Source organism: Cebidichthys violaceus, unplaced genomic scaffold, assembly GCF_023349555.1.
Source record: "Cebidichthys violaceus isolate CVI_PGR_0920_01 unplaced genomic scaffold, fCebVio1.0.p SCAF_6, whole genome shotgun sequence".
Classification (NCBI taxonomy): domain Eukaryota; kingdom Metazoa; phylum Chordata; class Actinopteri; order Perciformes; family Stichaeidae; genus Cebidichthys; species Cebidichthys violaceus.
The window spans coordinates 4,195,756-4,211,876 of NW_027176816.1; the positions used below are offsets into that span (position 1 = coordinate 4,195,756).

At 40.7% G+C, this 16,121-nt stretch overlaps 1 protein-coding gene across 2 annotated transcripts in view; it reads left to right on the plus strand.

Annotated features, from left to right (window-relative positions):
- Positions 1-46: 46 nt before the first annotated feature.
- Positions 47-16,121, plus strand: part of dnmt3bb.1 (DNA (cytosine-5-)-methyltransferase 3 beta, duplicate b.1) — a 32,570-nt gene continuing 16,495 nt past the window's right edge. The window contains exons 1-5 of one of the 2 annotated variants that reach the window (XM_068733884.1): positions 47-362; positions 6,350-6,458; positions 15,093-15,243; positions 15,607-15,692; positions 15,792-15,929. In XM_068733884.1, the coding sequence (XP_068589985.1) occupies positions 355-362; positions 6,350-6,458; positions 15,093-15,243; positions 15,607-15,692; positions 15,792-15,929 (492 nt within the window). In that variant the 5' untranslated portion in view covers positions 47-354. The remainder of the gene's footprint in view (positions 363-6,349; positions 6,459-15,092; positions 15,244-15,606; positions 15,693-15,791; positions 15,930-16,121) is intronic. The other variant, XM_068733885.1, reaches the window with a different exon arrangement.

Below are 16,121 nucleotides of genomic sequence, written 5' to 3' on the forward strand. Positions count from 1 at the left end.
CGCGAGGCTCAGTCAGTGCACAGTGGGACGCACGCAGTGTGTGTGTGTGTGTGTGTGTGAGAGAGAGAGAGAGAGAGAGAGAGAGAGAGAGAGAGAGAGAGAGAGAGAGAGAGCGAGAGCGAGAGAGAGAACACGAGAGAGCGAGAGCGAGAGAGAGAACACGAGAGAGCTCTGCAGCAGCATGCTTCAACAGAGTGAACAACTCATGCAAGAGGACTGACCGACTCCTGATCTGTGCTTCAAGTCCATGGTGGTTGTTTTTTAATACCCACTTTTCCCAACAACTTTGACTCTACAGACGGCAGCACACCTTCCGTGTCATTCTCCAGCCGTGGGTACGTGTAAGAAGCGTGGATGGTTATGTAAGTTTCTCACCCGGGAGGGCGTTTTTTTTGCAGGAATTTACGGAGCAAATCCTTTCATATAGAAACCCCACATTTTTTTTTTTGAACCATATTTGACACATTTCTGACGCTGTTTTGCGGAGGCTGGCTCGCTGTAGATGGTGTTCTTTCCCTTTATCTCATCGTGCACTTGTAAAACTTTGTTGCTCGGTAGTCTTGTTGCCCATGTGCGGCGAGCAGGGCTGCATAAATCTTGAACCCGAGGCTGTTAATATCTTTAAAATGACCCTGTCGACGCTCGTGGTGCGTTTATAACGCTTTTTTTAAACAGCATTCCTATAATAATCTTTGACGAATTGAATGCATCTGTAGAGCACATTGAGTTTATCGCCTTGTATTTCAGTAATAGTGCATATCTCCTCCCATTACAGAGTTTAAGGTAACTTCTTTTTTACTTCACAGTATCTATTGTTATCATAGAGTTTGTATTTCTGTAATATTTTAACGTTGCTGCTGGTTCTTAGTGGGGCGTTTGAAGCAAATTGTCGTGCTTAATATGTTGTTATAGTGCTGTTATTACGACTTGAAATAGTGTGTGTTGGTGCAGAATAGTGATCTTACACGAACCCCATGTGTTTTCCCTGCAGGGTTAACTGCGGACTTAAGTTACACCTGGTTTAGTTGCATATCCTTTGAGGTTTGCACGATGGGAATTGTACTGTGTGTTTCCTGGTTTTGAACGCGCTCCGGTGTTTGAACCGTTTGAACATGTTCTGACGGTGCAGGTTTACCGGATGAACTTCCTTCTTCTAGGATTACTGCTCTCTTGTCCCTCGGTGATTTATTAGTAGAGCTTGCAGCATATTGTTAGACTGGCAGGTACACATGTATGTGCTGACAAATAAAAAAGTATTCTCATTCATGTTAGAGTCACTTTAAAATGCAGAAAGAAGCCACGCGGTGGGAAGTGAAGGGGAGGAGTCACTCAGAAGTGAATGATAAAGTTAATCCAAGGGAATATTGACATCACTTCACATGCTATATATATGGTGTATATATGGTGTATGTGGTGTATGGTGTATATATATATATATATATATATATATATATATATATATATATATATATATATATATAATAGCATGAATTGACAAGACTTCAACTAATACTATTTGTTTACACTAAAAAAACACAACTGTATGAGGTTAACTGGCCTCAGATTTAGCATTCAAAACATTTCTAATATTCAAAGTGTCAGTATGTTGATCTGGGCTGCCAAACTAGATACAGCTTTATTATTATTGTGCTGAAAACAATGGCAATCAATGTTAAGCAACTCTTAACAAGTAAATGAGTAAAGTAACACTAAATATTAAACTGAATGAAAGCAAAATATATACCAAGACAAGGACATGTTTATTTTCATTGTCAGTTAATCAAAATGAATCGTTTAGTGTATAAATAGACAGAAGGTAGTAGAAAAAAGCCACCCATTACATTTCCCTAGAGTCACAAGTATATAACGTGTATATATATAGAATATAACATGGCTCGTTAAAATCAGTGTGAAGTTAATATTTGCTTTACTTTCCTTTTTCTTAACCATTCATCACTGTGTTATGAATACATTCTTTGGATAGTCTTTTGTATGTTTTAAATCGTATTTCAAACAAAAAGTCTTTAATAGTGATGACTTTTTTTACTGATTAATGTCGACTTAATCTTGAGAGGACGGGAGCTGGCATGTTCTGATAATATTGTACAACTGGAAAATATGAATATTGCGCTGTGATTAACTAAAACCTGTTGTGTCGGATTGTCTGGCTCATGGAGAGCAGTTCACTGCAGTTAGTTTGCTGCAGGGGCTTTAACTGTCTGCAGTTAAACTAAGTTTTATGGCTGAGGTGTGTTTCACACTGTGATCATCATGTGATTATCCTCATTTATTATATTCATATTGGAAGTGGTTTTCAGGAGAAGATGACATTTCTTAATCATATTAAGCCACCAGAGCTGTCTATGACTTCTCTCTAGCGTTGGCATATATTTTCACATTGAAAAATGATCTAGGATTTATCGTCAAGCATCAGGAGAAATGAGGCGGGACATTTACAGCTTGTAAGGAAGGACATTGGAGGAAGAATGTACTCCAGGGACTATAACGGTAGGGTTGGTGCATGATGGGTGACTTTTAGCAGGCCTGTAAAATATGAATGTAAGCTTAGTAAATGGAAGATAGGGGAGTTCTTGTTTGGTAAACTTGTTGTCTGTTAGTTATAGAGAGAATGCATTAAACTGGATTTAGTCCCCCATCACATTTGAATGGGATCTCTTCAGGACCAGTATGCCTAGGGGGAGCACTTGCAGCAACCAGTGCGTCTTTAAATGTACATATATGCCACTGGTTTATGGACTACGGTTTTGAAGCCTTGAGTTCACCGTTTTGTATGCCGACATCTTGGTTTCTGGTCATCGGCATCTTGTTTTCTTGGAACCAGAAGTGATACGTGAGGGTGGTGCTAAGTACAACCCAACGCCGAATACGACATTTTTAGGTGACCTAAATGTTACAATTAACTTTCATGAACTGAAAACTTAAGTGAAAGAGTTAAAGTTCTAAGAAGAAAAACTCCCAGATCAGACAACGATAACCTGGTATCAGGTTACATGTATGAATCAATTGTACCTTTTCTCTCCATTAATCCGCCAATTTTGATAGCCTGGTCCGCTTCCTGTGCTTTTTTTCCCCCTTAAATTTAAAATGTTTACAGTTGACGGCCCGATCAATGGAACTGAACCACTGAATTTTTATAATTACATCGGGAAAGAAACCGTGTTTAATGTGCTGATACCTGACCCACTTAAAAGGGTCAGGATCAGCTCCGATATGGGTCAATGCATCCCGATACACTTAGTCCAGTTAGTTGTCTTTAGCTGTAGTGCACTGAAGGAGTCGTGTTAGCTTGGTAAGAAAATATATAAAAATAGTATTTTACTAGTAATTTAATCTCTAATCTAGTAATGTTTATGGTTTTGGTGTTGCAATTCAAAACGGGTGCTTGTGATCCAGTCTTATGAGTGAGTGGATGATATACTGTATGAATGCAGTCTTTACAATAGGAAACAAAGTAGCCAATGTATAAACTGTAGGACTGGATCTGAGCCTGAAGGGGCCATAAAATACATGACAGACAAGGAATGCAGCCCCCAGCGAGAGACCCTGAGGAGCATTCCCTTTGGGGAGTGAACAATCCCCTCTTGCAATGCGGTCCCTAATCTCTCGCCACCAGACACAACTTTGATGTGAAGCCCCCCCCCCGCCTCGTACTTTTTGTCCCCTTTTCCTGGGCCCCTCACGCCTCTCTGCCCTCAGTCTTTCCTCAGTTCTTCTAATTCATTCTCACTTCTCCGTTTCTAAAAGTTGAAACATGTTTCTGCAAAGATACAGCAATGAACACCTAATTATAAAGATTCAGGGCCGTATCGACACACACATTGTTACTTAATCGTCATTTTCAAGGAAAACGGCAAACAACCACAGACACATTCAGTAAACAGTAACGCTACAAGATGTTAAGATGGCAAAAGCATTCAGCATTCATTCATACATATGGGGTTGGGTGTATTCTATTAACTTTTTGTAATTTAACGTTTATGGTTTTAGGGAGAACTATACATTCATATCACAGCAATCTAAGAACTGCCTCAAAATTGATATAAAATCCTCTATCACACTATATGTAATTTTACATCCCAATATTGATATATGTTGTGTCTGTAAAATCTATTTATAAACTCTTTATGGATAAAATAACGTTTTTAGGATTAATAATCGTGACAAATAAAGACACATCATGCAAAACATGCTGCAAAAATCATATAAATAAATCAAAAGCGTAGGAGATTTTTTTATCATTTTGTTCTACAAAGTAAATGATGTCTTATGGATTATGGCTAAATGACAATACTGAACATCATCATGCCAAACACTAGTCTTCTCTTAACTCAGTGGTGGTGACGTGAAGTCACGCGACCATGCTGTAGTTAGTTTATAGGCTAACATTAGGCTTTTACTCGCTCAATTATGTCGATAAGGCATATAGACTTCACCGGGTTGGTCGTCCCATCATGTTTTGTTTCCCTCTTGGATGATTTGTTTTTAGAAAGGAGTCACAAGTAAGTGCTAGCAAAGGTAACTTTACCAAATCTGCAAATGTCACCTGCAGAAACGAATCCAGGTCTGAATGATGGTTAGCAGCAGGCACCTGTTTGGTCTGCTTTTTGTGTGCAGGTCATAGGCCAACGGTGGGAAGAGAAGGAGCAGGGAGTGGATGTCCCGTTTGAGTCATGAACTCCTTCACCTCTCTGCAGCCGGGTGAAGGGGAGAGTCCCTGAACTCAGATTGTTAATATGTAACCTATTGATGTCAGAGACAGTTTGTGTCAGTCAGAGGGCAACCACCTCTGCACACAGAACAACGTGACTTCCTCCTGCCAGCCACCACAGTCTGTGTGTGAACACGCATTACTCACGCTGTGGGGACATAAATCTGTTCAGACAAGTCACATTTTAGGAACTCACCTTTCTTTTTGGGGACTGAAAGCTGCTCCTCACAACATAGAAACATTACATTTTAGCGGCAAGAGTCAATATAATGTCAAGCAAGTTACGTGTTGCTGTAATCGCGCCTCCTGTCCTGTCCAAACACGCCATGAAGAGGTAACCAAGCATCATTTAGAGCCTCCTAGTGAATATAATCAGTGGTTGACATTTTTAATGCTGAATGTTTAGGACTGCAACTATTTCACAACTTATTTGTATTCGATTTAGTGTAGAAAATACTACAATATCCCAATTTCCTGGTGTCCAAAATAACATGTCATTTTTTGTAGACTCTGACACAGAGGTATTGATTTAACTCTGGTCATTTTTGAGGCTGGACACGGCAAACAAAAGTTAGTGAGATAATATTTTGAATTGGATTAACTTGTGCAGACTACACAAGAATGCATTGAACATACAAGGTGGTTGTACTTATTTTCTCCTGCACAATCACTTTCTTTTTCCCCTCTAAGAGTTTTCTTTTTTTTGTTTTACATTTGCATTTTTCCATGTTATTGTGTGATTTGTTTCTACGGATTTCCAGGCAGATTAACGTGAGTAAAACTAAAACTGACAGTCGGCTGGCTACCTGAGGTCTGCAGGTCTCTCTGTCCATGCTTGTTTGACAAAGCTATTGACCTGTCACCTCCTTGAAATTGAAACTAAAACACACACACACACACACACACACACACACACACACACACACACACACACACACACACTTACATTCAAATCAAAATATGCATTCATGTACAGCAGCATGGAGGCTCCAAAGAATGTGCAGTCACACAATGAAAAGAAGAATGCAGAAGGACTGCATACATAATGCATGTACAAACGCATACACTGTCACTTATTTTGTTCATTCACACACACACACACACACACACACACACACACACACACACACACACACACATATACACACATTCAGACAGGCTTGTGTATCTGTTTACCTCAGGTAAGGGCATGTCAGATCTGCTCCTACCCACTCATGGAGGACGGGAGAGGCCAGCGTCATCCTCTCCTCTTCCAGTCTTTCTCTGTCTGTTAGAGCCTCGGCTTCTACACTTTTTCAGTCTCACAACTGTATTTCTGGTCATTAATTACTGTCGATTAGAGATAATTTAACATAAATATTTTATCGTTGTATAGTGGAGATATTCAGGAGATGAAAATATATATTTTTAGTTTTGAATTGAATTGGTGTCATTGAGAACATTTGAATGGATTTATAAGAAAGCTCTCAGATTTTGGCTGCAAGCGCAGAAGCTGACAGATGATTTTCAAAAAGCGCAACAGGGAAGCATACAAACAGTTAATGACGATGCTGTGATATTGACTGTTGATGATCCACAACACCAGGTCTTTAGTCCTGTTTTATTTTGTGTCTCGTCCAGGTTTGAAAAGGAGTCAGCACAGCCTCTGGACCAGTCGACTGCAACAAAGATGCCTTCCAACAAATACTCTGCTGCTATCATGGATGACAGCAACAACATGACAGCCACAGTGAGTCACACACACACACACACACACACACACACACACACACACACACACACAGGTTACAGCCATGAGAGGTCACAGTGTGCTCTTACCTTTGTCTATATGGAAAAAGAAAGTTAAAGCCATTTACAAAAACCACAGTCCCTCGTATTAACACCCACATACACACACACACACACACACACACACACACACACACACACACACTTACGACCACTCCCTGAACCTTTCTCTGTGCCAGCTGTTGTTTTAAAAGAGTGTGTGTCGATGCCAAGGCAGATGCCCGGACAAGAGTGCCAGCATGTTATATGGGCCTAATTGAGAATGCATGTTGGCTGTGATGGTGTGTGCACGTGCCATACACACACACACACACACACACACACTAACACGCACACACACGTACACACCACAGCTGCATCTACACAGAGAGGATATGTGGTATAGATAGAAGGATGGAGGCAGTAAAGAGGGGAGGGAGGAAGGAAGGAGGCAAGAAAAAGGATTTATGGAAGGACAATTGCTTCTTTATATGGGTTCACGCACACACAAACACACACACGCATGTTTACTGATTCACATGCTGCCCTCAAATCGTGTTTACCGTGCTAACGAGAAGAGTCCATATGAACACTCCCCTCTTGTCAGATTCACAACCTCGTGAGTGGAAATTTTCTGAAAGCTCAGTTTTCTCGACACGTGTTGGCTGACATCAGGAATGGTCCTTGGAAGCTCATTTTTTGATCAAGGGTTAGTTAATATATTGTAGGGGTGCAACGGATCATAAAAGTCACGGTTCAGATCGGAGTCACGGATCTGATCACAGATCGGATCAGCGAAAAAAAAAAGAAGAAAAGAAAAAAGGGAGCAAATACAACTTTCAATGATCCTTGATCCCGTTTGCCGATGGTACTAATTGCCCATCACTGATGATCCATATTGGCAGATACAGATCCCTTTGTTGTTTGATTATAGCAGCTGGTCTACAAGGCTCCAGTTACACCACTAATATATTGTAATTTTTAGTCATATGGAGTTTTTCTTTGTAATTTGAAATTATGTCTGAGAAAGTTTCAGCAATCTCATATTTTTTCATTTGTCAAGATGTCAAACTTTCATAGTTAACATTTAATCAGTCTGAAATTCTGCATTCTATTCATCTTTTTTTATCGTATTTTATCTTATTTTCACTGCTGCATTCCTTATGACTTGATTTTATGCATCCTATCAACTGATATTAATGTGCATGCTGCACAAATGGGTACTCATTTTAATATCTTTAACTTTATTTTTATCACTGTTATGAGTGGTTGGTAGATTTTGAAGCGAAGACTGTGGTGTGTGAACCCCCACGGCGCCACGCTGGGTGATTTTTCCGAGGCAGTTTTTAGTCTGTACCCGACACAGGTAAAACCCGCAGTGAGGTTACACCACCGGGAAGACGTTCATAATGGCTGAAAAATGCTTATTTCGGTGACCTGTAGTGAATTAGTCTCCAGTATTGCGCCCTTGCATTTCCCGCATCACGTTCCCGGCGCGCTGGCTTGCTAAATAGTTAGCTTCTGCGGCTTCCATACGGTGACAGTACACTCACAAGCGTCCATGTTGTCGTTGCCTAGCAGCGGTGTTTTCACGACTTAACCACTTGAACGCCAAGCAGATCGTGTACACGACCTCTGTTTTGTAACCACGAGCTCACAAGTCCCATTTGAAGGCAGCAACACAGAAACTTTCACAATCTGTACACACACTTTTACTCTTTGTTTCATATGTACCCACACACACACATGCTTATGTGCACACACACTTACAACCACAGACACACACTCACACACACACACTTAATGAGGCTCCTGTCGTACGTTACTGCTGGTTCCTCTTTTTCACTCTCGTATATCACTCCGTCTGAGAGGAACACTTCCTTCCCTTCACCATCTGCTATCCTTTTTTCTTTCCTTCTCTCTTTTCTCTCCATCTGTCCTTTTTTCTTCTTCTTATGATCACAACTTTAATCCCTCTCTTCTGTGTATTGTTTGCCCATCTCCATGTTAACCGGCTTACCACATCTTCACAAGTGTGATATGAGGACTGGAGGTATTCATGTCAAGTTTAGACGGCTTGACAGCAGGCGGGTAATTGTTAACCCAACATGGAGGACAAATCCTAAAAGAGTAACTAAACCACAAACCACTTTTTTCAGCTGAAAAACAATGATAAAGGAAATCAAGTGTTGCTGATGGATTCAGGTCTTAATCTTTACATTTAAGTGCAAAGTTAATGAATTCTACATTGTGTTAACATATGCATAGTGACTGCTCTCTACTGGTAGAAACTTGGCTACTGCGTATGATTTTTGCTATTCGCTGATCCAGAGGCAGGTGACGAGTATGGAGGCAGCTTTGTCACCAACAAACCCCCTTACCTGCTCGCTCCTATAAAACCAGTGTCTCCCCTGCGTCTAGGAAGGAAGCGTGCATCCACACTCGATACTGCCGACTCATCTTAGCACCACTTAGCTAGCTAACGTTACAGCTCAGCCGAGGAGGACGGCATTAATGTTTTAATGCTGAGATGGATTCTCGTCCACGAGTAGATGCACGCTTTCAGTAGAAGGAAAGTAGTTCCTACACGATGGTCATAATTTGGGGTAAAGAGACACTGCTGTTGAGTTTTTAAAATCAGTCTAGATTGATAAATAGCACAGGTATAAGGACAAATATGGATTTTTGAGCAAGACAAGTTCATTTTGTGCATCTTGGAGTTGTGTAACTGTCTGCAAAGTACTGAGGAGGACGGGAGATGCTGGGCTTCATTCCACTCTCTACTTGTTGTAAATTTTGCAAGCTTGCATTGTTGAAGAGGTTTACAGCATCACAAACAAAAACAAAACAAAAACTTAAAACAAACTGCATTTTCTTTGCCAACAAAAGATTACACTCTCTGAGCCGTAACAGTTTACTGCGCGCAGGGTTTTGGGGCAGTCCTGTCCGAGTGTTAGCCGTGTGCCGCTTCTAATCATTTAGGCCTCGCTAAGATGTTTTGACAGGCCGTCGCCGGTGCGCCGCGGGGCAGACTGTTGTTCGGTGTGGAATGTGTGCTTGACGTAGGTTGGTGAAATCTGCACAATGCAAGACTTAACATACTGCTTTAGCAAACACACACCGAGTCATGGAGAGTGCAGGATGCATGAGACACATGTTCCACACAATTGGCACTATAGTAGTGGTGATTGAAATAGTTGTAGGCACATTATTTGTACTATAAAAGAGAGAAAAGAGGGAGGCAGAGGGGGGAGAAGAGGGTAATTTGTGTTACTTTAATGCTTCATTGGGCATGTTCATGTCTGCCAGCAGCACAGAGGAGGAGTGATGGATACCAAGGAAGGCAGGTTAATGGAGGATAATGATGATGGTAATAGTCACACAAACTCTGATTTAACTGACGCTCTCACCGAGAGAAAGGAGAGGAGAGGATCAATTCTTCAAAGACGGGCGGTTCAATTTTTTTTTGGGACGTTCCGTGATGGTGGCAAAAAAAGTTAATCTATAGACTTGTTGTTAATTATAGTTCCTAGAAAGAAGATCTGAATCTGCAAAAATCTGAATCGGCAGGTCACACTTTTGGAATCGGCCAAGAAAATTGCAATCGGTGTATCTCCACTGGCAAATGTATCATCATCATTTTCTATATACATTTTATAGTGCAGCTAAAAATAGAAGCATACATTGATGTGGTGCTGAAAAGAGGATGGTTACATTCCTTAATAGAAGCAGAAGCAGGTCATCATCTTGTCTGTATGTCTGCTCAGAGGAGGATGAGTTATGTGTCGAGCAAAACCTGAAAGACACAAATTAGGCCAGAAAGTCGCTTCAGCAGGTGCTGAAAAGCATCCTTTAACTGCTGCAACTGTAAACAAAGATTGTCTGAGTTAGGATATGTATATAACAAAGTTTTGGCAGAGACTTGCAGCCTATAAAATAATGTCTCACACCTTTATTGGTGCGCTCGATTAGTCATTATGTGAGACAAAACATCGCTCAAAGCATTTTCAACCTGGAGCCCAACAATGAAGAGCTCAGACTTGCTGTGGAGGTTCACTCTCACTGCGTCTTTGTGTCTTGGCTTTCTTTCTGCTGCAGCTGTGGAGTACCCTCTTTCACTGGATTGCCATTGGTTGGATTAAATGTATTCAAGGGGCTATGCCTTAGAACAAAAGGTCTGAAATTTGAAACAGTCACAAAGAGAAAATTACCAAACCAATCAAAGTTGAATGTTGTTCAGGCGGGAAAATGTTGAATCCGAAGATCTAGAAATAGAACCAGCTGTTGATGATGTCATATCTTTTGTTGATTATTTCTAAGCTGGATGGAAAAGTTACAAACGAAGGTGGACGCATTCATGTCCGAGACGTTTCCGTGGATGTTGTCAGCCCCAAGTTGTCCTGCAGAGGCATTTTTCTGTCAACAATCAGAAGTCCTTACTGGGTGTAAATATATGAATGAGAAACAGGAAGCTGCTAAATTGAGCCCCAAGGTCAGTCTATCTATTTTTTTTAATGTTCCAATGTGTTAGTTAGTGTAAGAGGAGTGTGCATGTGGCAGCCGAGGCCGCTAACATACAGCTGTGCTGCAGGGACTCAGATGTCCTCCAGCTGTGATCTTTCATCCTTGGCTGTTAAAATATCAGAGAGGTCATGGAGGTCAGTTTACTTTATGCCCATTTTCATTTAACACAGTCCAGTCAAGAAGAGACTGATGGAACCTTTTTCAGATTTAAGGCTCAGGAAGAGACACTTATCCAACTTTTATCCACTGAAAAGCTGCCTCAATTAAAGCAAAATGTGAAGATTTTAAAAGCTGAATGAATGGGCTGAAAGCAACACACAGACTGCACCGATTTTCACCGGGATTGTTTCTTTTTCCTACAATTGAAAATCAAATCAAAAACAAAACACAGTGAGCTACATCTGGCCTGAAAACCACTGCCTACCATTCAAACCCATAGACCTGGACACTCTGCAGCTCCACTCTGTTTATTTGTCTGGGCAGATGGACAGATTACGACTCTACACAGTAGCCAATGCAGTATAAACATGTGATGGCTTCTTCAAACAAATGCTCCTTGCTAGAGATATTTATGGAGATAATCCCAATCGATTTTTTTTTTAATCTCTGACCTTTGGTCTAGAGCAGCCATCAGGTCAGACTTTCTCCTCGACCAATGCTTCTGCATCGTTTTCTGTACATGTTCTTGTCCCTAAAGAATTATTCAGAATGTTTTTTGGTGACCCTGCTGACTTATTCACTCTCTTTTTCTGTCAGTCTCTTTCCCTCCTCTTATTCCTGCCAGCAGTTTTCACTCTCAACCATCTGGAGCACACACTTTATTCACAGGTTCACTGGGTTCATTTATTATTGGGGAGATTTGGCATCGCAACCATTCTCACACACCACATGCATTCCCTTTTTTTTACAACGTTTAACAATCACAAACAGCCTCAGATATGCGTAGCTGGGATTTTTCCTTAAAAAGTCAGCACAATCTCAGTTTCTCCATTTGTTGAACAGCTGCTCCGTCTCTCTGCTTTGTTCCATCTTTGTCTCTTTTGCACTAAATCAACATTATTTGTAAATTAAAGACTCATTGTGTATGAAACTAAAGTCCTGTTTGACTTGTATTGTTTTAACAGTTTACAGTTACAACTGTAACCAACAGTTTAATGTTGCCAACCACATACTGGTTGCAAAATGTACTCATTTGCACCGGCCAAATGGCTCGTGAACGTTTTAATTTGACCAGCCACTCAATGTATAATCATTGTTTTTTGTTTGTTTTTTTGGCTGGTGAGTGAAGCAAATCTAACAACCACTTGCATATTTTACCAGCTTTTGGCTGGTACATTGTGTGCCCTGACCACATAGTCACTCCAGTTGCACAAAGACTTATATTTAATTTGTTAGTTAACGAATAACAATGCTGGCTAACATAATATTTAAAGGATACTTTACATATTTTGAATGCTGTCATAATTTATTTAATTGTGTCTCTGTTGAATCAGTTGAGGGAACGCAGGTAAAATGCTTGATCTTATTTTATCTTATTTATCAAACACATGTAATTATAGATGTATTAAACCCTTCACCGGGACTGATTTCTGTGAGATAAAAAAATTATCTTTTACCTAAATTGTCTTTCCATAAAGAATGTTTAACATTTAGCTAAGAGCTGTCACAAGTTCTTATTTTTTTCATGGTGAAGCAATGTTTTGTGTTAACGTCAAAGTGTACAGTCAGCGATTACCCCAGTGGTAAAAACGATTAAAAACGTATTAAAAAGTAGCAATGCATGCTTTACGGAAACAGCACGACCATGGCTAGAAGGAGAGAGAACTCAAACATGTCTTTTGGGCAGTATAACAAAGTTATGGCATAAATCATAAGAAAAGAAAAAAAGCAAGATTAATTACTTTGATGATTAATTTGACATTTGTGTTGGGGTTCGGAGGGTTAACAATAGTTTCCAACTGTAGCTGTTTTGTTACCAGTGCTGTACATCCCTAGTTTTCTCTCTCACACACACACACACACACACACACACACACACACACACACACACATATTTAGACACACGTGTGTCTAAATCTTCCTAGCTGTTACCTAAATACATCAGTATCTGTACATCTTTTATACAGAGTGGGGATCAGCTGTAATCAGACACATTTAAATGTATCAAGCACAAGTCCGAACAAGAGCTGAGCTGAGCATGGTTGCCACGGATATGCGCCTCCAAGGCTGACTCCTTCACCGCTGTCGAGGTGAGAGATGAAGCGATGCAGAGAAAAACAGTAACACAAACGCTTTTCTGCTCACCTTCAGGCCACCTGTGCTGATCTCTCTCTCTCAACAAATGGCTCACTGTCACTGGTAGCTAATGCCTCTCACAGATTCTGTGTTATTCTTCTATGGTCTCTGCACTGTTTGTGTTGAGTCAGGCGGTTAACCTCAGGTTGACATTGGGGCACGCCTGACAGTCTCTGACATGTCAATTGTCAAACTATAGCGGCTCCATTGCAGCAGTAGTGTTTGATTTTCACACCTTTTTCTGTGACTTTTATGAGGGCAAGAATGTGTTTCATTAATGAAAACAACGCCCCAAGGGGAAGGCGGAGTTTGGCTCCATCTTGCAAAAGACATTAATTCAAGAGCTTTAGGGTTTAGATTATTTGTCTAATCAGCAGCTGCTTTGTGTTAATTAATTTAGTTTGGTCAACAAAAAAACATTTCAGTGCTTGTGATGTTCCTTGCAAGGCGTAGCTTGAACAAAATGTTTTGTGTCAGATGTCATTTCATGTGCAGAAAACCTTTAAATATTAGTGAATATTACTGGTCATAAACAGCAGACAATACACAATACAAGCTGGTACAATAAGCCAGTACGTGGCTAGTGGGAATGCTCCTAAATGGGGTTTTTGGCAAAGGGATCGTCCATTGTGCTTCGAGCATTAGAAGATTTGGGATGTTTAGCACTCCGAGCCATGACTCAACAGGTTGCGCACGTAGCTCAGTGTCACGCTTGTAGAACTACAGGAATATCACGTGACCGTTTAACAGCATGCATCATACCTGTGCAGCCAGAGGCTCTGGTGTTTACTTGTATGTGTTGTGGACGTGATGCTTACCGACAGCCTTTGGGGATGTTGAGCGTCGATGTCAGCCAGCACATTAAACACACTGTCATCGTCATCCTCAGCTGTGGGTGGGTCTGTTGTCACAGGCAACACTCTCTGTAGTCTTTCTTTATTCTTCGTTAGCTTCTATATTGTAGTGAGTACTTATAGAAGGCTTCATATAAAATAAAAAATACAGTGGAAATTACTGATAGTGATGTCTGTCTGGGTCAAATTGATCACTATAAGCTCTATAACCATCTAATTGACATAGCATTAAAGCATAAAGTTATGAAATAAAAAGCTTCCCTTTTTACAGGCTTGCTGCCAATTCCTTTGTCTTTTCTAAGGGCTAGTTTAGGATGAGGCTTTGCCGTTATATGCCTTGCTCTGTGTTACTGCAGTGCCGGCGGTACATGCAGGTGAATGGCCAGTTGAGGATTGGCAGAGTTTTATTACGTGACCAGGAAGTGTCAATCTATTTCAACCACAGGTGCTTTCCCGCTGCGCATTAGTTTGTCATTAAGAGAAAATGATTTTCCTTTTCCCCGTCATGATTTCAATGTGCACGCAGCTCCAGCTTCAGGTAGCCAGTCGGAAAGCAGTGTGGTTACCACGAGGCGAAGTATCGTGGGAGTAAAATCAAGTTTAAAAAAACAATTGAATTGAATGCATCAGGTGGATCATTAAATCAAAATTAACCCAGAATCCAGAAGTTAGATCATTTAAGAAGTAGATTTAAAAAGTACGTTTTTCCAACAGCATATTCTTAGTCTTTGGAACAAAACTTAAAGCATTGAATTAGGATGTTTCTTTCTGAAATGCACCCTGGGAGTAGTTTTCACTCTTCACATCTTTGTCTTCCTCACTTCAATCAGTGAATCAATAAATCTAATAATCTGAGCATCTTTTCAGTAAAAGTCAATCAGGTTAAAGTCTATGAGTCACCTTCCCTCTGTCTCTATCCTCAGGCGCCAGTGAACGGAGACAAGCCTCCAGCTAAAGGCCTATCGGAGAACGACAGTGGCGTGGAGCTGACCAATGAGAACAGCCCTCTGACCGCGGCTGAACCGCCCTCCCCCTTCAGCCCCAAGCAGAACGGAGACGCCGCCTCACCTCAAGGTAACACACACACACACACACACACACACACACACGACAGTGACACATGTTTTATGTTGTTTCTGTATTACAGCGCATTGTATTTGAAATATTTTAATCTATAGTTGTTAAAACTTTAATATTTTAAAGGTCCAATAGTTTCCTGTAATGATATGAACTGTAGATTTAGAAGTTTAATGGAAAGGGCAATACAAACATTATTAAAGTTAACTTTTGTTGGCCTGTTATAAAGGAATTTCATATTCCTCCACTACAAGGAAAGTGACTGTCCTGCTACTTGCACGCTATCTCTTGAAAATATTGAGTTACTTTTTGAGCCATCTGTCGAACCTTCTGTTGATCTCCTGCTGTTTCTTTTCTCAGATGGTAACCAAGGTTCAGGGGGAAGTAGGAAGAGGAGCAGGAAGAAGTCAGAGGAGGAGGAAACTACCTGGGACTCCGACAGCGAGGTTCGACCACAGGCGTACAAACTTCAATTCATTAAAGCTTCTTTTGGAAGACTTGAAATTCAATCCTCTGAGTGTGTGTTTATGTGTGTTTGTTTACAGGACAAGACTTCAGTTGCGTCTCAGCTGGGTTTGAGACAGACGCCTCGACCCAGAACCATCTTTCAGGCCGGTCTGATACCGCACACACACAACAAACCTCGCAGACACAGCCGCAAACAGGAGCACAGCATGTTACTGGTAAACACACACACATCACTGTTAAACCACATTTTCCGTTTACAAATGCTGTGGTGTTTATATTAAATAGATATTAGTAAAATGCTTCTTTATTTCAATTTATTTCAGGCCTAATTCTGATTCACTAAATGTCAAAATAATCTAAATCGGGTTCCTGCTCCTTGCCCAGGATGAACTCGGAAGATGTTGTTT